Here is a 21099-nt window from a genome sequence, read left to right on the forward strand (position 1 = left end):
GCAGGCACAGCTCCACACCCATCCCCAGTGACCACAGTGAAACCTGGCAGTGCCAGCTGGGCACCAAGGAAAGGCTGATCTCATTGTGGCAATACAGCCACGCTCCAGCTGGGCGTCCCTTAGTGCCTCCACCTTCAATCCAGCTGTAAAGCCATGCCCAAGCACAGCTGGCTCCCAGTCCCTGGGGATCTCCAGGTGTCCAGCACATCCCTCTGGCTGCCCTGGCTGTCTTGAGACCCTGGCAGAGGTATCAGAGACCTTGGCACAAAGTCAAAAACACCTGTGGCTTCCATTTTAGCCTGTGGAAAAAACTGCCAACTCTGTGTGAGGAATTACAAGCCACAAGGGTTTGAGTAGTGTGATATTTGTATTAACACAGGGTGGAAAAGTAGAAATTTGGGGTTTTTAGAATGGAGTTCAGGGGATAAAGATGGAGGAATTTGGGCGAGTCCTGACCTTCTTCTCCTTCTTGCCCTCCATGTCTTGGTGTGATGGTGACACTTTTCTATTGGTTTAGGGTAGAGACTCACTTTCTAGCATGGATGATAAGATATTGGCACATTATTGTAAACATAGTACACGTAATTTTGAGTATATAATGTAAACTCCCCCTGAGGCGAGTGGCAGATTGCCATGGCTTCCTTTCTAGACAGACCTCAGCAGGTCAGAGAAAGAATGTTCTAGATAAGAAAAAATAAACAACCTTGAGAAGTCAATCCTATGCATTTTAGATTTCTTCTTTGGCTGCACAGGCTGGGAAACAATGACTTTTACACTCTTGGGGACCCAACAGGCTGACCCCGAGATCCAGGTACCAGGTGTCTGCTCACACCAGCTGCAGCTTCTCCAGCCCACATGCCCATCCCACAGGGATCTGGCTGTGACTGCTGCTCGTGAGCAGGCCAAAGCACCTGCCAGCAGCATTCTGAGTCACCACGCTTCCCCTGTCTGTGCCACCAGGTCAGAGTGGAAAGCCCACGGCACATCTATTCATATCTGCAGTCTAGAAACCCTAAATCTGAACCACAGGCACCTCATCCTGGGCAATCCAGGCTCTGAGCAGCTTCAGCAGGGAGGAGGAAGCAGCACAAACCACAGTTTGGCTCCTTGAGCAGAGCCTCATCCAAGAGGGAAAAGTGCCCATCTGGGAGGAGGCATATGGTGAACTGGCACAGTCTGGAAGGATCAGACTAGGCAAGGTATAAACCTGCCTCAATCCAAGGCACAAAGTCTGACAGCATCACAAGCAGAGCTGGTGGGAGCATTTGGGAACATCTCTCCCAGCTCAGGTATCCACCAGGCAGCTTCCAGCTTGGGGCAGAGGGTTCAGTCATGTAAGTTTGTTATTGTCAGTTCCTGAAGCCCCTGGATAGTTTAATATTCTGTGCTAGATCTTGTTTGCTGTTTTGTTTTGAAGAGCACTGAAATGCAGTTACTGCTGTCTTCCCCACTCGCACAACTCTAAATAATTTATAGAAAAGCAAAACAAAGAAAAGAATATGAAAGAAGAAAGAAGATAGCTTGGTTATGAGATATGAAGGCTTTCATTTGTTCATTCTCACTGAGCAGAGGGCTGAGGAGACATCTCTTAACCCCATGGGCTGGTAACAACCAGACACACACCAAGAGATGCCAACAAGGATGCTCAGAGCAGCACTCGAGGATGGCAGATTGACCCCTGGGCACCTCCAAATCTGCCTGAGCAAAAATACCCATGACAATCATCACAGCCTTGTTTAAAAGGGGAAAGAGTAAAGAGCATTTTAAAGGTGAAAGAAAAATTACCTCAGCCACCACTTATGACCACCACAAGGGCAGGGAGCTGCTTTCCAGACACACTGCATCACCTAGGCTATCCCTGGCTCCTCCATGGAGCCAAAAGGAGTCCCTGTCCACACCCCTGCCTGGAAAGCCCACACGGGAAAGGAAGGATGGTTCAGCACCACCCCAAAATCCCTTCCCTGCACGGAGCAAGCCAGCACATCCCTTCCTTGCTCCAGCTGGAGTCACTCACAGCACTAATGTGCTTTGCTTTTGTTTATTCAAATGCATTTTACTGTGCATTGCAGGCGAACAATATTAAATGGCTCATAATAACATTTCAATAAGCAGAGGTGGGTGTAGCAGCTTCTGAGAGACAGGTTTTAGAAATGCAAGCAATCAAGTACGCGTTAGCAGAAATACCCTGGGGAACGCGCCGCTCCCCAGCAGAGGAGAGAGGGAGAGAAAAGCCACAAACCTTTCTTCTCGTAGTCAGGTTTCTCCTCCCCACCCCGGCCCAGGCTCTCCAGCGTCCTTGTCACCTGGCTGCCAAACTCATCCTCCCTGGCGCTGGGCTCTGCCCGCCGCGGCGTCTCCTCCTCCTCCTCGTCCTCGTAGTCGTCCAGGATGGGGGTCTCGCGGATGGGCACCCCAATGACGGAGTTGTGGGCCTGCAGGCGGGAGTTGCGGAAGGTCTCGCGGGCCTGGGGGCCCAGCAGCACCGAGGGGATGTAGTGGATCTCGTGCGTGGCCTCGGTGCTGGCGCTCTTCTGCGGGATGCGGCGCCGCTTGTGCCAGCGCCGCTGGGCGTACAGGGCCACCATGAACACCAGCAGCAGCAGCAGCAGCGCGATCAGCCCACCCTGCAGAGAGAGAGAGAGAGCACAGGGCACTGTCAGGGGGCACGGGGTCCAGGGAGGGGTGACGAGGTGCTGCAGGGTCCACAGAATCACGGAATGATGGGGGGATGAGATCCTAAAGCCCATCTCATTCCAACCCCCCGCCATGGGCACGGACACAGAATTCACAGAAACACTGGCTTGGAAGAGACCTTCAAGATCATCAAGTCCAACCCAGCCCCAACCCCTCAACTCAACCCTGGCACCCAGTGCCACATCCAGGCTTTGTTAAACACACCCAGGGATGGTGACTCCACCACCTCCCCGGGCAGCCATTCCAGAACTTTATCACTCTTTCTGTAAAAAACTTTTTCCTATTATCCAACCTAAATTTCCCTTGGTGCAGCCTGAGGCTGTGTGCTCTGGTTCTGTCAGTTCCTGGAGAAAGAGCCCAGCCCCAGCTGAGCACAGCCACCTTTCAGGAGCTGCACAGAGTGACAAGGTCACCCCTGAGTCTCCTTTTCTCCAGGCTGAGCACCCCCAGCTCCCTCAGTGGTTCCTCACAGGGTTTGTGTTCCTAGCCCCTCTCCAGACTCGTTGCCTCCTCTGGACACGGTCCAGCATCCCAACATCCTTCCCAAACTGAGGGGCCAGAACTGGACAACATCCACTAGGGCAAGGTTGCTTCACCCCTATCCAAACTCGAACACTTCCAGGGATGGTGCACCCACAGCTTCCCTGGACAATCTGTTCCAGTGCTTCACCACCCTCTGAGCAAACTCCCAGAGCACCCTTCCAGCAACAGCCCCCAAACCACACACAGGGGATTCCTGGAGCAGCCACCTCTCAGGTGTGAGGTCATGGGCAGGTAGATGAGGATGCCAGGGATGGTCTTCAGCTGGGAATAGCACAGTGATACCTCCAGCTAAATTCTGACCTTTCTCCCAGGGACTTTGTTCTCTCCACCTCACTCTTTGGGACCCCCAGGCCCCCTACACAGGGGGAGAAGGGGAATGGGGATAATCACAGTCCACCACTTAGGAGAAAAAAACTCATTAAAACTACCCAACTGTCACCCAGCAGCAATAAAGCCTTAGCAGAGACACACACCTCCCAAAAATGATGGTGCAACAAATGGCCCCTCACAGGCAATGCTCCCAAGGCATTGTTACCCCAGCTCCAATATTTCTGGTTTGATTTCCCTGTGGTTTCAAGATCAGCTGCAGAGCTGGGGCACAGCACAACATATTCCAGACTCAGACCTTTTCTTCTCAGCTCTTGTTTTTCCCCTCCTCCAAATTTTATTCAACACAGCTCTCAGCAACATCCATATTGAAAATAAAAATCTTTACCAAAAAAACTAAACTTCCAAATATCTATATGTACATGGAAGTAGCACATCCTCTCAAGGGAGCCTGGCTAGAGTATCAAAGGGAGCCAGCCCTGCCTCTGGCTGCTCTGGAAGTTAAATTCATCCCTACACACACAAGAGCTGTGCCTGTGCCAGCTCCCAGCTTCTTAATCTCTGCAGCATCAGACCAATTTTATCCCGTGGCAGACAAGCAAGGCAGGGCATGTAAATCAGGAGCAGCACGAGTAACCAGGGCTTTGCAGCATGACAGGAACAGCCAGGGCAGGGCAGGCGTTCCTTGGGCACCTGGAGCTGCACCGAGCTCTGTGGCACAGCAGAGGCTGGAAACATTCCCTCTGCATTCCAAACAAAGCACCAGGCTGCACCTGGAGCACGGCTCTGACTCCTGAACAGAGCAGCTGTAGGAGGTGGCAGTGGAAAGCACAGGTCACAGGATGAGCTGCCTCACAGGAGGGGCCCAGCACAGCACACCTCACATCAGGATCCCCTCCTCTCCTGCCACATTTTCCTAACACATGCAGGACTCGGGTTCAGGACATGGCTCAGCTTGAGTTCCCCAATTTGTGCACCATCAGGAAAGGTGTTCTGCTGCCCAGGAGATGCTCAGGGATCCCTGCAGGGCAGAGGGGCAGGGCTTGGTGACCTGCCCAGGTTATGCTCTGCAGTACCAGGGCACTTCAAGGACCAGAGGGATGAAAACCCACCATGGCCTTCCATGCTCAGAAACAAGAACCAGCATGGACACTTCAGCCTGGGAGAGCAGACATGAGTTTCCTTGGATTTGCACAGTTCCTGAGCATGGACACCTCAGAGCACCACAGGAGCTCCCTGGCCTGAGCCACTGACACCCCCTGGCATTTCCTCAGACACCCACTTTGCAGGATGTGACATTCACCATCTCTGCACAGAGAGACATAACTCTGTCTCTCAGGATTCCTTGGAGAACCACAGAGAGGAGAAAACAATCTTTATTTCCGCTCCTTTGTTTTGCCCATGTGGAATGTGGTGTGGAGATTGTTCACCTGCAGTGATGGCTGGGCTGGATTCTGGTGAAGTTGTTTGGGGTCAGTGACCAATGGATCCAGCTGTGCTGGGCTCTCAGCAGAGAGTCACGAGTTTGTAGTTAGGTAAGTAAGAAGTGAGTATGTAGAATAGGATAGTATCTCTTTAAATAGTGTATTAATGTAATACAGTATAGTTTTAATAAAGCCTTCTGATCTGGAACCAGACATCATCAGTTCTTCACACATCCGGGGTTCACTGCAATTTTACTACAGCAGGACAGAAACCATGGCACACCAGGAGGGAGGCCAGGCCAGGTGACAAGGACACAGCAGGGCCACAAACTTCAACACAACAAATCTCACTGCAAAACCAGGCTGGCTCATGTGCCAGCATCTTTACAGCAAAGAAAGGGGTCTCGTGGCCCCTCTGAAGGGCTTCAGAACAACACTCCTGGATGTGACTGCTGTGAAAAAAATCTTCTCCAAGGCCTTTACCACCAAATTCCTGAGCTGCCCAGCTGGGTATCACTCACTCCTTTGTGCACTCTGCCACTGGAAAGGGGCTGCAGGGCAGAGCACTCTGCATCCATGGGCACACAGGCACTCACTCTCCGTGGAAAAGCAGAGCCAGAGACATCCCATATGCTCAGAAAAGGTCAGAGTGACAGAAAAAGCCTTGCAGGAGGAGCAGCTGTGCCAGCTGGACACAAGGAAGGGTTTTAGGTACCCATGGCAGGCCTGGGACTGTGAACCTTCCTGGCTGGGCTCACCTTATATCTGCCCCTGGGGAATGTCCTGGAGACAACAAACCTGTTGGCATATTAAATGAAGATCTCTCTGCTTAGAGAACCCACAAGAAGGCATGAAGGCACAGATGTTCCTGGTGTGCCATTCCCCCTCTGACTCAAGAATGACAGCACTGACTCAAGGAAGCCAAGGGCTCCCAGCCCAGCTACAGCTCCCACATCCTTTGGGGATGAGCCAGAGATCTCTGCTCTGCCAGTCACTGGGACAGTGGCCCCTGGGAAAGGCTGGAGGTGCCCGTGCCAGCCCCCTGGGTGAGCACCATGGGCTCCTCACAGGCAGCTCAATTCCAACGTGCTCCTTTTGTCCCTGACCCCGTGCTGGCAGCTGCTTGTTTAACAACACCATGCCTGGAGAGCTTCCTGGGGAAAAGGGGGAAAAAAAAAGTCAAACTTAGGAGGCATTCAAACCAGCCTCATTTTAATCTATTTTTTATGTTAAATTATCCAACTGAGGGAGCGGGAGAGAGAAAGGGGAAAGAAGGGATAATATGAGAAATGTTTTATTTGACAACGTGTCATTCGGAAACTGATTATTTCTGTCTCCGAGCTTTTTAATATTCCCAAACAATGGCCGAGCCGCGTGGGGATTTGGTATTCTAAGGCTGGATTTATAATACTCTGTTCTGCAGTGATAAGAACACGGGCCTTTAATCCTCTGAGCTGTGAACATGCATATTCTCCCACCTAATGTCCTTCCTGTCATGCTCCTGCTGCCCTGGGCCGGCCCAGCAGGGGCCACCAGCACCAAGACCCACAGGAGAGGAGAAGGAATGGGAGAAGGAAGATGGGGGAGAAGAGGGATGGTGGGAACAACCCACATGTGGAAAGAACTGCAGGGCTTGTGGCACCACAGCAAAGCTCAGCTGAAGCTGAGGAGCATCAAGTCTGGGAGTTACTTGAAGCTCAGCAGGAAAATCAATGGGAGAGGCCACACTGAAGAGATTGGAGCCTCACATAAATTATGAAGGCTGCCAAGCTGGTGGATTGGAGGGTCATCACTCTGCAGGAGTCTCTGAGATGCTGAGCAATTTCTGGGCAGCAAGAGGACACATTGCTGCTTTGAACACAACCCCCACGCTGCCCTGCCAAGCCAGTGAAAGACAAGGGAGTCCCACTGCTCCTCTGGAGTCCAGACAAACTTCCTTGCAACAGCCTCTTGCCTTTCCAGCTCTGCTCCCCACAGCACTGGGATGTGGTGTGATCCCTTGCAGGAATCCCCCATCCCTGCAGCCTTGCAGTGACACAGGGACAGCCCAGCTGCTCAGAAATCAAGCCCTGACAGTCTTCCAGCTGCCACACCAAAAGGGCTGAAATACAGGAGAAAAGCCCAGGCTGGAGGGGATAATTTGGGCTGGGCAGACCTCTTATACCACAGCATCCCTTGTGTAGGTCAAAGCAAACCCAGTGCTAAACAGCACAGCACTCAAGTTGGTGCTGACCTGGGCCCCTTCCTCCCAACACCAATGCAAATTTTTGTCCTCAGGCAAGAATATCCCTCTTTCTTTCCTAACTTGAAGCTATTTACTGTCCAACATTGGGCTGGCAACCAGCCCCGTGGCTCCTGAGCTGCTGCTGGATGAAGCAGGGCTCTCACAGCCCCAGACACAGGTCCAAGGACAATCCCCCAGGACTGCTCAAGGATGCCCCATGGGCTGAACGAGCCCCCAGGGCTGGAGCATCACAACCCCTGCACCATCCCAGCAGGTAAAGTAAGGTGAGCAATCAGGTACCAGCAATAACCACACAACCCTCGGGGCTCTTCATACTGTGTACTTTTCCTTTCTTCCCTTTCTTGCTGTAAAGGTAATTAAACACTAGGACAATTTACCAAGGGGTGTAGTGGATTATCCATCATTGTCAATTTTAATTTTTTTTTTAATCAAGCCTGGATGCTTTTTGAAAAGTCATACTTTATTTCAAATGAGAAATAGAGGCCTCAGGGCATTCTTGCACCCTGTGCAGCTCTGAGGGAACAGCAGATGATCCCATGGTCCTTTCTTGAATTCCCCTCACCCCAGTTTTGGCTTTCCCACAGTTCAGCTCCACAGCATCTCATCTCTCATCTGGGGCACTTCATGCCCTCCCAGGCAACCCAGACACACAAAGTACCAAAACCCCCATGTGCTGTGGAGCCAGTGATGAGCCCATGGATGAGCGGGCACCAGGCAGGGAAACTGAGGCAGAGTGTGGGCATGAGACCAAGGACAGACAGCAAGCCAGCATGAAGGCTAGAGAGGAAGAGACAAACACCAGGATTAAAATATATACATATATATATACTCCAAAGAGATCTGGATCCAGTCCTGGCTCCAGACCAGTCAACCCCACCTCTCTCCAACAGAAAAAGATGATACACAGGGCAAAGCTCCTAAAACCCCACATTTTCTCCCTGTACATTTCAAATCCCCGTTCAAGCACAGCTTCACCAAGGTGCCTAACCACACACTCAACTTTAAAAATGTATTTAATTCCCATTACAGTCCATTAGCCTAGAGCACACGCCTCGGTGCTTTGCTGAGCAGGGACAGCTCCTTGAATTGCAGCCCAAAGAGAGCTGTATTACATCTCTTTTTTCCCTTCTTTCCACAGCTCAGTACCTCACTGAGCCACAGGGATGGCTGGGGCACTGTTCTCTGGGGGTGTTGTTATCACAGCTGTATCACCAGAGGTGACAGCACCCCTGAACCACCCTCTCTGAATGGGTGCCAGGAGCACAGGATGTGGCCCAGGGGTTTAAGAGGAAGGTTCCCCCAGGATGGCTCCATCCAGACCATGCAGCTCCTCCCACCATGCTGTACAGCCACACACAGGGCATAAATTTCTCAGTATATACACTCCTGGAAAGTACAACACACACACAAGCAATGAGAGTTACAGTTGCTGTGGGAACCATAACTTTAAAATCTCTGACTCTTCCATAATAAATAATAATAAAAAAAAAAGAACAAGTCAGACAAGTCACATTTTCATATAATTTTTTGTTTTTAAGCCACGCTCAGTTTTGTTTTGCTGTTTCATCCAAGAAGGGAAACAAAAGAAGGAGTGAACCTGCCAATCAGCCTTTCTGTGCTGCTCAGACATGCAATGTGATGTTCCAGTAAATGTTTATTTGAAAGGTCTCCCAGGCACCGGCTGTGTGCAAGCACCAAAACACACAACCCTCAATCACAGCCAACGTGCTGCGTGTCCCGAACTGCACATCTCGCTAGGATAACAATTCAAAATGACTCCTAATCCATTTTTATTATGTAAAAAAAAGGCATTTATTTGCAGCAAGCTGAAAGAGGAGGGCTGGAGGTGATTTTATTAAGTACCTGATTGCTGGCTCTTTTTAAAGCCGGGGCGCAGATTGCATAAATTGTGATTTTAATGCGCGCTAAACGGTTCACCTAAATGGGCTGACCTGCTAACCCAGAGCCTGCCCTCAGAGAGGGAAGATTTTAAAATTCATAAGGTTTGCTGCGCTTGCGCTCATGTTTTCCTAATGTGGGCAGCCTGGGAGCACAAAGCTGAGGCAAAAACAAAAGCTTTTCCTTCCCCCCGAGGAGTTTGAGTTACAGAGCCCCAGTCCTGCTCCACGCCAAGCCAAGAAACCCCTGCACGTGTTCATCCCACTCATTTCCAGCCCACGCCTGAACTGTGTCATCCATGTTCCAGAGAGGATGGAAAATCCACTTGAATTAAGGAAAAACGACCTGGATTTTCAATGAAAGAGGCCACCTCATCCACAGTAAGTGTCTCCCAGTGCAGGTGAGGTTGCACCAGCCAGGACAGTGATGCAGGTTGAGAGTGCCCAGGGCTGTGGCAACACAAAAAGCATCTCCCAGAGAAACACGGGGCTAAAGGGAAGATGTCCCTCCCTGCAGCATCCTCAGCACAGAGCCCAAACCTGACTGTCCACGGGAGCCCAGCTCAGGTGAGGAGCACCCCCATTCCACAGTCACAGCCCAGCAAAGTGCTCCTGCCAGGGAAACCCACCCAAACTGACTGTGTGTGGCCCCAACACCTTCCCAACTGAGAGTGAACAGCAGTGAAGCCCTCCAGGGTTCAGTCTAAGCCTGGTTTCACCGAATTCACCAGTAACACCTCCAGGGATGGAAGACACTTGCCATGGGACCTCCCAAAGTCACAGCCACTGCAGGATCCCTGACCTACCCAGCCCTTTCCAAACAAAGGTTTAGCAAATGCTGAAGCAAGGTCTCAAATTAGGAGGATTATTACAATATCCGCCAGCACAGTATTTGCTAGCAAGTAATGAAATATAATTAAAAGTAAAGAACACTTGTCAGATAAATGACAAACACGTACTGCTGTTGCAAAAGTACCTTTGCTTGTTTTTTTAATAACTGTGTTTATCCGCTTCCTCACTAATTTGCAAAAAATGCAGCTAATTCTCAGTGGATCTCACAACCATTAGTGCGAATTAATGCTGCTCCCACTGTATATTCTGCATATATTAGAAAAAAGATTAATCTAATAAGAGATGCACATCTCTGGGTGAGGGAACACGAACACGACTCACATCATGCCTGCAGCTCCCGAGCCCTTGAGAGGGACAAGGTACAACACCCGTTCTGCTCAATTAACCAGCCCAATTTTGGGGCTGCCAGACCCTGGCCACTTGTCCAGAAAACGTGGCAGAGGTGCAAAAATTCACCACAAGCACAGTACAGGGACTTCCTAGAGAGCCAAGCCCCGCTGATGGACCTGGTCCCCTCTGCACTGGTTGCTCTACCCACAGTGAAGATGGGAGAGAGAGTGCAAAAGGGGTTTAGCATTTATTTATGGACTTCTCAAAAAATTTTGGAGATGATGGGAAAGTGCTATTGTACACAGAGACATGAAGAAAAGAGCTTGTTTTGTTGGCTGTGGAGTTGTTTTTGGTTTTTTGGGTTGTTTTTTTTTTTTTTAACAATCCAGCCTACTTTGTTAAAAAAAAAAACCACAGAAACATCAATGCACAAAAAAAAAAAAAAAACTGCCTTACCATATTTAAAGTGCAAACATTTCAGCATAATGAATATCCACAGCTGAGTGAACAGAAACCACAGCTTTCCAGAAGGAGAGGGAGGGTATTCGAACATAATATCAGATATAAATCCTCTGTGCATGTCCCCATGTGGCATTTGGCATCTGAAGTTACCTTGGAATTCTGGCATAAGTCACACTACAGGAATCACACACCACAGAGCCTCCACTGGTACCTGGGGCATCACGCACCAAAGGAAAAAACAAACCAAACCTTAATTTTTATCGATTTTCATTCATGATTTCATAAGAAATTTGAAAACTGTGCTGACCCCCCCATGTAGAACAGAGCAGGGAAATACAGGACTTTGATTTAAAGAGAAGATCCAAGACCTCAGGAACCCGCCAAGCCTCCTCTCCCAAAATACCACAGCTATTCCCAGCAGGCTCTTAAGAGCCCAGTTAAATACAGCACTTAACCACACACTTAACTCCCATTAACTTCACTGGAACCTTGCACACAGATAAAATTTATCCGGTGTTTCAGGGCTTTTTCATCTCCCTGACAAGAACTGAGCGTTCCCTCATCCAGCTCTCCATGTGATGCCTCCAAACCACCCCGGGGCTCAGCAGAGTGGAAGAACAAACCCATGGGGATGGATTTTCCTGCTCTACAGCTCCCACACACACTGCTCACATGAGTCCACACAAACCTCTTTGTTCTGCAGCACATCTTGATGAAACTGCTCCCTTTTCACCCAGCCCTCTTGCTGTATCAATTGGGAATATAAAAGTACGGGAATACACCAGATTTTACTTTTTTTTCTTATTATTTGAAGGTTGAGACCAGTGAACTCTTTCCTGGAAGAAAAGGAGACAGGGCACCCTGCCACTGGGCTGGGAGAAGATGGATTTGCACCTTCCAAAGGGCCCTTTGAACCCCCAGCTCTGAAGAGCTTTGCACACCCTGGGGACAGTCCACATCTCCAACCTCCTGAAATTCAAGTACTTTTATTTATTTTTTTTTTTCATCCAAGCCAACAGGAGGAAAGCAGAGGTGACAGCATGGCAGCAATGCCACCTGGGTGCCACCAAGATGACCTGCCAAGCTCCCTGGTGTGCTACGAGGGGCTGAGACAATCTGAGACTTGCTCTTTCCATCCCAGCTGGGAGCAGAGGGTTTGGAGCGGGATGCAGGGATGGAGAAGTGAGAGCTCCTTCACAGATGGAGTGAGGATTGCAGGGCATGGCTTTTCCAGCTGCTTCACCCATCTCAGCTGCACCACACCATGAGGGTTGTGGTGGAAAGGCTGCAGCCTCCCCTCCCCAGGCAGCAGCAGCTGAGAAAGTGCCTGTTTGGAAGCGGGAAAATATTCATTTCAATTAAATGTGCCTGGTGCTCCAATCAAAACCAATTAATTCTCCCCATCTGAAAGCTGATTAGCTGGGCTATCTGGGTAAATGGATTATAACAGGCTGATAACCCCCTCCCCGTGCACACACCGGGGCTGCTGTCAGGTTTTTGACACAGGTTTTTGACACTGTGTCTCCAGCCTAATTGCAGCATCTGTGAATAACTGTGGAGCAGATCCCAGCTCCATCCCTGGCAGCAGGCAGGGACCAGGTGAGGATGGCCACTCCAGAGCCAGTCTGAGACCCCATTACTGCTCCCAGGCTTCCAAGAGGGCTCTGGGCAGGGAAAGATACTCCTCCAACCCCAAAATCTCCCTCATCCCCCTGGAAGCTTTCCTGGGCACGGGCATGGCTGTTCCCAGCTCTCCAGCCCTGTCCCTTCCCCTGGCTGTAATTAGCCAGTGTTTAACTCTACTGCCCATCTGCCTTCCTGATCCTTCTCCCTTCTGGAATGTTCTCTCACCCAGCACAGCCTGGGACAGGCACTGGGAACAGCAAGGTGCTGAGCTCAGAGCTCTGCACCTCAGCCCAAACCAGCCCAGCAGCCCCACCAAAGCATCCTCCACTAACCCAGGCTCCTGAAGCTACTCCAAGGCTCAGTCCTTGATGTCCTCAGGGAGCTCAGAGACCTGAACCCAGCCATGGGGATGGCAGCCAGCAGCAAGGGGAGGCACTAATCCATCCCACCCTTCTGTGAGCCTCATTCCTTCCAGGCCCCACGTCACCACTAATGCCACCTCAGCCCTGGTGGCACAGCCTCAGTCTCCAGGTTTCAGAAAAGGGGCAACAACTGGGGAGCTAGGGGCTGGAATTCTCCATCTCCGCTCCCTAGTTTTTTCCTCACAGTTGGGAAGTGTTGACTAGCTAAAACCACTTTTCCAATGGTGTATTTTTGGTTAAGAGCCGCTGAGCCAAATTGTGAACGGAGAAAAACAAAGACTCAATCCTACTGCCATTTTCTAATCAAATTTCCTTTTACTAATTTGACAGGCCTGTTTTGAAAATTTAAATGTAAAGCTAAAATGAAGTTAGTTTCCACAGCTAAACGGGAATGGAGACAAAATGTTTCAAATGGAACTAATAAAGTCCTTCTGCCCACACCTTTGGGCTCACAAAGCTCCTCTCCACTCCTTGTTTGTTGAGTACTGAGTTTTAGTTTGCTCACTCCCCCCACCATGCACAGGCATCCCCCAGCAGTTTGTTTTTAGCTTGTGGGAGGCAGGAAAACAATTTCTACCCAGCTCCATCTCCTAATTGTGGTGCCTATCCTGCGGCTGGCTTGAGTTCACATCTATTCTAAATTAAGCCCAGTTTATTCAATGCTCCCAATCTTCAGAAGAGCCCTGCAAAAGAAACAGCTTGGCCTGAGGGGAAAGAACGATTGGGAGATGAAGATCCAGCCGTGTGTGCTCCCAGAGAGGCTCACCTGGGCAGCAAGGAGAGGAGGGAGCAGATAAGCATCCTTGAGAGGCAGCACTGTCCTGCACAAGCTCCTCCACCTTTCAAACCTCCCCTTGCTCCAAACAAAAAGCCTCTTACTCGCCAGGGACTCAGCTGCTGTCCTCAGAATCTAACCTTCTTTCAGGCTTGCATCACTCAAGAGTAATTTCCCACAGAACAAAGGAAGCCAAAAAGAAGAATGGAGTCTCTACTTCATGCTACAGAAAGAGTGCTGGAAACTTGGTGGTTGAGCCTTTCTGGTCCATGGCTGTGATCCTTGGATAAGCCCTTGGAAAAGCAGCCCCACCCGTGTTTCGTGGCAGTGGGATTTGAATAAATGCATAAATCCAAGGATAAATGCAGCAGAGTGTGCTGGGAAGCACAGAAGAGCAGCACGGTTACTGATCAAAGGCCAAGTGCCTTCACACAAGCTGGACAGGAGTGTGGGTTTTAAAACCAGAGGCTGAATGTGTCTTGCACAGAACAAACAGGAGCTCCAGGGAATGAAATCCCAGAACTCAGAGCCTCAGCAGTCCACATCTCTGCCTCAGGCACCAAACGTCCCTGTCCCTGTCTGGAGGAGCTGCTGGACAGAGAGGAATGGAGCTGGCATCACAGAGCAGGGTCAGGGGGCAGTCTGCAAAGAAAACCAGAAGTGCTTAGAGCCCTCCTCTGCAAAGGCAGCACCCCTGGGGCGATGCCAGCCTGCATCCCTGCATGCTGCCAGGAGAGAGACCTGCAGCGAACTCCTCGGAGCAAAACATTTACAGGAAGAGGGTTTCCATCCATCACTTCAAACCTCCTGCTCATTTAATCTGTCCACACGGTGCAAAAGCGATCTGAAAGCCCCGGCTGTGGCAAAGCTGGAGGCAGGGCACCGGTGGGGCTGCTGGCTTCTGATCCATGTCAGGCTGAAACATCGCCCGCAGGGACCGGGAATTCTTGCCGAACAGGGCAGGGAAACATCCATCACCAGTGACAGAGGGCGATTGATCCTGCCCGAGGGCACGGAGCTGGATTCAATGACCGCTCCGAATCCCTTCCTCTGGCAGAGCCCGTGGAAAAGCAAATCTTCATCCTGCAAAAGCCTCGACAAGAAGTGCTGCTCCTCTGAGTGTCCCCTCGTGTCAGAATCTGAGGTATTGATGATTCTGAGATTGTAGAAAGTCTCTGTCTTTCAGCCCCGCTGCCAAAGCAGAAGCCATAATTGGTCTGTGCTGGTTTCCAGGTTGTTTATTCTGTTTATCTCTAACATGTTCTGCTGCCCTGCCCAGCTCTGTCCTGCAGGGCAGCGTGTGGGGCTCTGCCCTCAGTGGGATGTTACAAACATTAAATACCAGAAACTCCCTGGGCTGGATTTACAAGAATGTGCCAATATCTGTCACCTACGTTGGACAGTGTGTCCCCAGCCTGAACCAACAGAAAAATGCCAACACCACAGTGAGACATGGAGGGCATGAAGAAGGAGAAAAAGGACAAGACACACCCAATTTTCTTCATCTTATCCCCTTTGGATCCCTTACCTAGAATCCTAAAATTTTACTTTTGCCCCCGTGCCACTCTTAATTATTACTGATATCAAACACTCAGAGCTGGTAATTCATCCTGTGAGATTGAAAACTCTTTTCCATGGGCAGAGATCACAGCCAGTGTCTCTGGGGTCTCTGTCCAGGGGGTTCCTGACCCCTGCCAGGGTCCCAGGGCAGCCAGAGGGATGCCCTGGATTCCCACACTCAGGGATGGCAGTGCCGTCAACAGGACAGGGCTGTGGAAGGGCTGGGGCACTGAAGAAGCAACATTCCCACTTATAAAAAACAAACAAGCCAAAACCAAACAACAGAAAAAGAGCAAAACAAAAACCAAAGAAACAAAACCCTGCAGTCACAACAAAACCCTGCAGTCTCACCTTCCCCAGCCAAAGCACTGCAGCATGAACCTGAAAAACTTGTTTAAGGGAACAAGGAGGAAAAGTTACCAAATGCACCCGTGCAGCCTGGGGCGTGCAGGTGAACCTTCCATCCACACCCACCCCCTGTCTTGGTCATCTCGCAGCCCCAGGGAGCCAGGGCAGCATTCCTGAGACACTGAGAGGTGCAAGGCAAGCCAGGGTCATTGGCTCATCCACCCAGCGTTCCAGTTTTCAATATTTGCACTGTCAGGATGTTTTCCAAACACAGATAATCGTTTAAACCCAAAACTTCTTAGGAGAAAAAAAAAAAAAAAATGCAGGATTTGCAATTCCTCCATTAATTAGGAAAGGAAGAAAAATGTCCAGAATTTGTCTGCATAAAACAGAAAGGAGCAATGAAGCAGCTACACTGAAAATTGAAGTCATGGGTCTTATTTCTGTGCATGGCACCCTTCAGATCCCAGCTTGGTAAAAAAAATTAATATACATACAGCTATATGGAATTTCTATTTCATGGATGCACATGGCCTGCACACAGGGTGCTGCAGGACAATGGCCTCACCCCCCTCAGCAGTTTTAGGGCTGGTGCATCATTAGCCAGGTCTCCAGGGGACCAGAGGATCAAGTGTGTTTTTCTTTGCTATTATACAAGACAGGAGCTTGTGCACATCCTCTGACGTGATACAGCGCCAAGGCTACAGGGTCAACCTTCCAGGACTTGTCTCAGCTCCCAGAGCCCTTCTCCAGGACAGCCACATTGCTGTCACCTCACTCAGGGACAGGCCTTTTTGCAGGCAAGAGACCTGCTGAGACACGCAGCAGCTGGGAAGACAGCCCACCTTTCAAGCTGGAAAGTACATTTCCCAGAGAAGGTCGAGCTGTTCCCAAAATCAGGAGGGGTTTCACACTCAGCCCTCCAGCTTCTCCATATATTCCCCCATCCTCATGCTCTACTCTTCTGCACCCAGCCCCTTTTCTCTCGTGCATTTACACAGCACCTGAAATCCTCTCTACAGCAAACTCTTGTTTCACTTCAGTATCACCATCATCTATCTGTGAGGGGGATCACAAGACCCCCTTCCCCTCCCTTCTCAGCAGAAATCCCCCCTTGCCTTCACCTATCCCTTTTTTGCTCCTCATCCCTCCCTGTGTCAAACAAGGATGTTCCACAGTCTTGCCAAGTGCTTTGGGAAGAGCCTGAAGGACACAAGAACAGCTCCTGAAGAGCAGCTCAGTACTGGCTACCACACCAGCTGCTCTCCTGACCAACATCCCACTGCTGCTGCCTGTCATCTACAGGATGGGGAACGCCAAAAACCACACAAGGAAGACAGGAGGAGAAACATCTACCTGTCTCCAGCTTCCCAGGCCCAGGAACCAACAGGATTTGAGGTCAGACACAGCTCCAGCCCTGCACAATTCTTTCACAAAAGGAGGAACTGGGGATGAGTAGAAGCACCCCAATAACACAAGAGCTCTCCCAGCTTTTTGAAGACATATGGCTCCTCTCCATACTTCAAGCAGTGACTCCTCCATGCTTCCAAATTACAGCTGCCTAAGCTGTTTCTGCAGATATTTCCTCTTTCTATGCAATCATTTGGTTAATAAGATGAGCAGGTTGGGCTCATTTATTTTGGACACTGTTCGTGGGTCATTAGCAGAAAGGCTAATCATTGCATTGGCAGAAAATATCACTTCTGCTTCAGAGCTGGCTGCACAGCACGGGGAGGGGGAGAGAGCAGGAGCCTGACAGAGCCTTAAAAAAAAAAATAATAATACAAAACTCAAGTTGCACTGCTGTAGAAGTGGAATTTTCCTCTGCTGTTTCCCAAGGTGCTTGCTGTTAGGTTGAAGGGACAGACTTCAGTGCCCAAGACAGCTCTGTGCTCCCTCTCTCACCCACCCAAGGGCCCCCAGGAGGAGGAAGGAGGAGGAGGAGGAAGGAGGAGGAGGAAGGAGGAGAAGGAGAAGGAAGGAGGAGAAGGAGGAGAAGGAAGGAGAAGGAAGGAGAAGGAAGGAGAAGGAGGAGGAGGAGAAGGAGGAGAAGGGGGAGAGGGAAGGAGCAGAAGGAAGGAGGAGAAGGAGGAGAGATGCTGGCAGCAGCAGCCTGGCCTCCATGAGCCACAGCAGCACAGGCACACATCCTGGAGATGCTCAGCCCTCCAGGGAAACATCCTCATCCTCACCCACGGCAGATCCAGGTGGGATGCCAAGAGCCCCATGGCACAAGAACCCTTTCTGGGATGGTTTGGGGTTAGCAGAGCAGATCAGTTGTGATGCCTGTGCTCTGCCTCAGTACCTGAGTGCTAAAATCCACCTACAGAGATGTTTAAAGAGCAATTTGCATTCAGTGTGAAGGCTGCAGTGCCAGGGGGGATAATGCAGACCCTCAGGGCATTTGTGGAGCTGAAGCCTGACTTGCCAGGATACACAGCAAAGCTGAGCCCTTCCCACTTCTCTCTTGAGAGGTAACAGAAGGAAGACTAAGTTCTGAGACACAGCTGTACCAAACAGCAGCACTGAGAGCAGAGCTGCTCCCCAGGCTCAGCTGCTCTCTCCAAAGGCCCGGGGAGCAGCTCTGCCCTGCGGGTGTCACACCCAGGCAGGGCACAGGGACACGGAGCTGCCCCTGCTCCCACCTCAGGGCAGCTGCTGCCTCCTCCCACTGCCCTGGCAAGGACAGAAATGAGGTGTTGGAGGGGAACAGCTGGCCAGGGCACAGGTTGTCCCCTTCCCCAGCAGACACACAGCCAGCACGCCTCCCGCTCGCCTCCTCCAGCTTCTGCTGCCCCAGATGTCCCCGCCGTGTGTGCTGCCAACAGTGCCCTGACCTTGGCTGCTCTCAGCAGCATCCTTGGGGCAAGCACAGGACGGGGCTCTCACCTCCCCTGGGAAGCTTTCAGCAGATGTCCATCAGCTCTGTGCTTCCCCTCCTGCCCTCCAGCACCACAGCCAGGAGCCCCAGCACACTCCCCAAGGGTTACACCGGGAGGGAGCTGGGCAGGGGCAGCGTGGCAGTGTGGGGAGGTGGGACACCAGGAATTTGTCCCTGGAATGCTCCAGCTTGCCTCGAGCCACCCATGCTGAGGCTCTTCTTGCTATCCCCATCGTGCTGTTTCTCCAGCCAAGCCCCTGCAGCCCCACAGCAGAGCCGGCTGCTCCTGGGGAGCCCCGGGCAGACAAGGAGCCAGGGCTGGCTCCGAGGGGCTCTCCAGCTGGAGAAGGGGGAGAGGATGATTTGGGAGCTAATTTAGAGCTTGCATTTCCTAAGCCTTTTCAGACACCGAGGCTATTGGCAGGCAGTGCTACAGCCCCTGCCAGCCTCAGCGGCTCTACAATGTCCTTCCCTTGGCAAGGGCAGCAGTGGGGAAAAAATAACACACAAAAAACAAGGGACATGTGATGGAGAACTCGGCTGAAGGTTCCCTCCCCCCACATTGATCTGCGTGCCAAGGAGGAAGAGCATGGGGTGGATGAAAGAAAAGTTTTAAAATGAAAGGAAAAAAACCCCACACCACTTGTTTTGCTATGCCCAGGCTGTGGGGATGGAGCTGTGGCAGGAGGTGAGCAGATATAACCTGAAGTCATTGCTGTGTTCAGGCCAGGACTGATAGTAAAAGGGTTTTTAAATCATGGGGATTTAGGGTTAAAAAGAAAATTAAGCTTAGTAGGCCCTGGAAAAAATAAATACCCTAGGTACATGAAGATCTTGTACCTTGCTAGAACTGTACCTGTGTAGCTAGTACATGATAAATGATATAATTGTTAGATGTGATGATTGTTTAGTAATTAAATATAATTACTGTTTAATCGTAAGAATAATCATGAGAAACTGTGGTCAGGGGCCTAAGAAAGATCACGAGAAACTCATGTCAATGTATAAAATAGAACAATATAACTTTATTAATTAATATGTACGTTATATAAGGATAGAATATAAAATACGTTCAGCTCAAAAGCCGTGTCGCAGTCAGATTTGGGTCTGTACCCCTGATTCCCAGAGCTCTCAATAAAGCACCTGCAGATAATCATATCCCATGATTTTGTGTGTTCCTGAACGCTGACAGGACAAAGCATGACTTCTCCCCACCTGCCCCAGCCTGCACAGGGAAAGCAGGACAGGAAGGAGCACTTTGGACACCCTCCCTGCACCCCACACGGCTGTGTGGAGCCCCAAAAGCAGCACCTGGCTCTCACCCCAGAGAGATCAATGCTGCTGGGTGCACACTTGTGCTAACAGGATTGAGTGCATGGGGGTGAAACAGGGATTTTGCCTCAAAATTTCATGGCCTGAAATGGCAGGGTGGGCAGAGCCTCCCTCCTCCCCAGCACATGCAGACCCCCTGGAGGTGGCTCCTCTGCTGAGGATGCTGTGCAGGAAGGAGCTCACCAGCACCCAGAAAACACCAAGGGTGAAAAACCTGCTGCTGGAGAATCACAGCATCTCAGGGAACGATACGATGAATCCAATATTTAATTAACCTTTTTTTTTCAAAGGAGAAGGAAAGATCAGAAGAGCATGGGGACAACCCAGAACAACCTGATGGCAGAACTCCCACACAGACCCCCTGTCAGGGTGACAGCTGAGCAAGGGGGGATTCTCCTGAGGAGGTGTGTCCAGCCCCCCCAGCCACTGCAGCAGGACAGGTGGTGGGAGAACACTCCAGCATGGAAAGGAGGGAGACTGGATGCTAGCAGAAACACAAATATCAGCAAAAGCATGGTCAGGTGAAATGTGATCGTTTTGGCAGGAATGCACAGCACATGACTGTCATTGACCCATCGTTCTGCATCACATCAGCAGCTGGGCACCAGCTCAGCTGTCCCTGCAGCACCTGGGATGCTCCAGGCACCCTGGTGATGCTCCTACCTCTCTCAGCCCCAAATTACTAAGCTAGCCCACATATACGAGGCCTGGAGAGGAAGAACATCAGGAGATGGGCAAAGATTCAAAAGAGGCCCTCACCCCGATGTGGTTGTCCAGCTTCTTTATTCCATGAGGTGAGGGGGGAAAGAGAGGGGGAAAAAGGGTGAACAGGAAATGTTAGGGGTTTATCTGGGCTCTGGGCAGGGAGGGCTTCTCTGGCTCTCCCCCAACCCCGTCAGGGCACAAAGGAGGGGACCAGGCTTATCTGATCCCAGTCACAGGGGTCTCTGGAAATGGGGAAAAGCACAGCCCGAGAGCAATGTAACACCCTGGGAGCACAGCCTGCCCACCTGCACCCCACCAGTCCCAGGTCAGGGTGGGGAATACAGGGATAGGAGGCAGCCAAATCCAAAGCAGTCAGGATCCTGAGGCAGGAGCAGCTTGGTTGAAAAATCTCTCTGTGTCACTAAACCCTCCCTGCAGAGCACACTGAGGCTGCTGAGATGCTCACCTGAGCCCCTGTCCCTGTCAGGAGGGGACAGCAGAAACACAAGCCACCAAACAGCCCTGCTCATCCCTGCCTTCCCAGCACACAGGGCAGAGCGGGCAGGAGAACCTGGTCACGTCCCTTCTCTGGTTTGTGAGGCTGTTCCCCAGCCCCCAGGGCTCAGCAGCAGCCACTGGAACACCTCGGACTCCTCCTCCTCCCCTCGGCCCCCA

At 51.0% G+C, this 21099-nt stretch overlaps 1 protein-coding gene across 3 annotated transcripts in view; it reads right to left on the reverse strand.

The window, feature by feature from the left end:
* The window catches only part of ASTN2 (astrotactin 2), a 335047-nt gene that overhangs the window by 245057 nt on the left and 68891 nt on the right, over positions 1-21099 (reverse strand). For 2 of the 3 annotated variants that reach the window (XR_014958795.1, XM_021551387.3), the window contains exon 3: positions 2240-2624. Coding sequence is in view for 2 of the 3 variants with exons in the window: in XM_021551387.3 (XP_021407062.2) it covers positions 2240-2624 (385 nt within the window). In the remaining variant the exon portion in view is untranslated. Of the gene's footprint in view, positions 1-2239; positions 2625-13589; positions 14887-21099 lie in introns of those variants that run through there. The other variant, XM_085594033.1, reaches the window with a different exon arrangement.

The sequence above is a fragment of the Lonchura striata genome, chromosome 17, assembly GCF_050655825.1.
Source record: "Lonchura striata isolate lonStrDom1 chromosome 17, ASM5065582v1, whole genome shotgun sequence".
Taxonomy (NCBI): domain Eukaryota; kingdom Metazoa; phylum Chordata; class Aves; order Passeriformes; family Estrildidae; genus Lonchura; species Lonchura striata.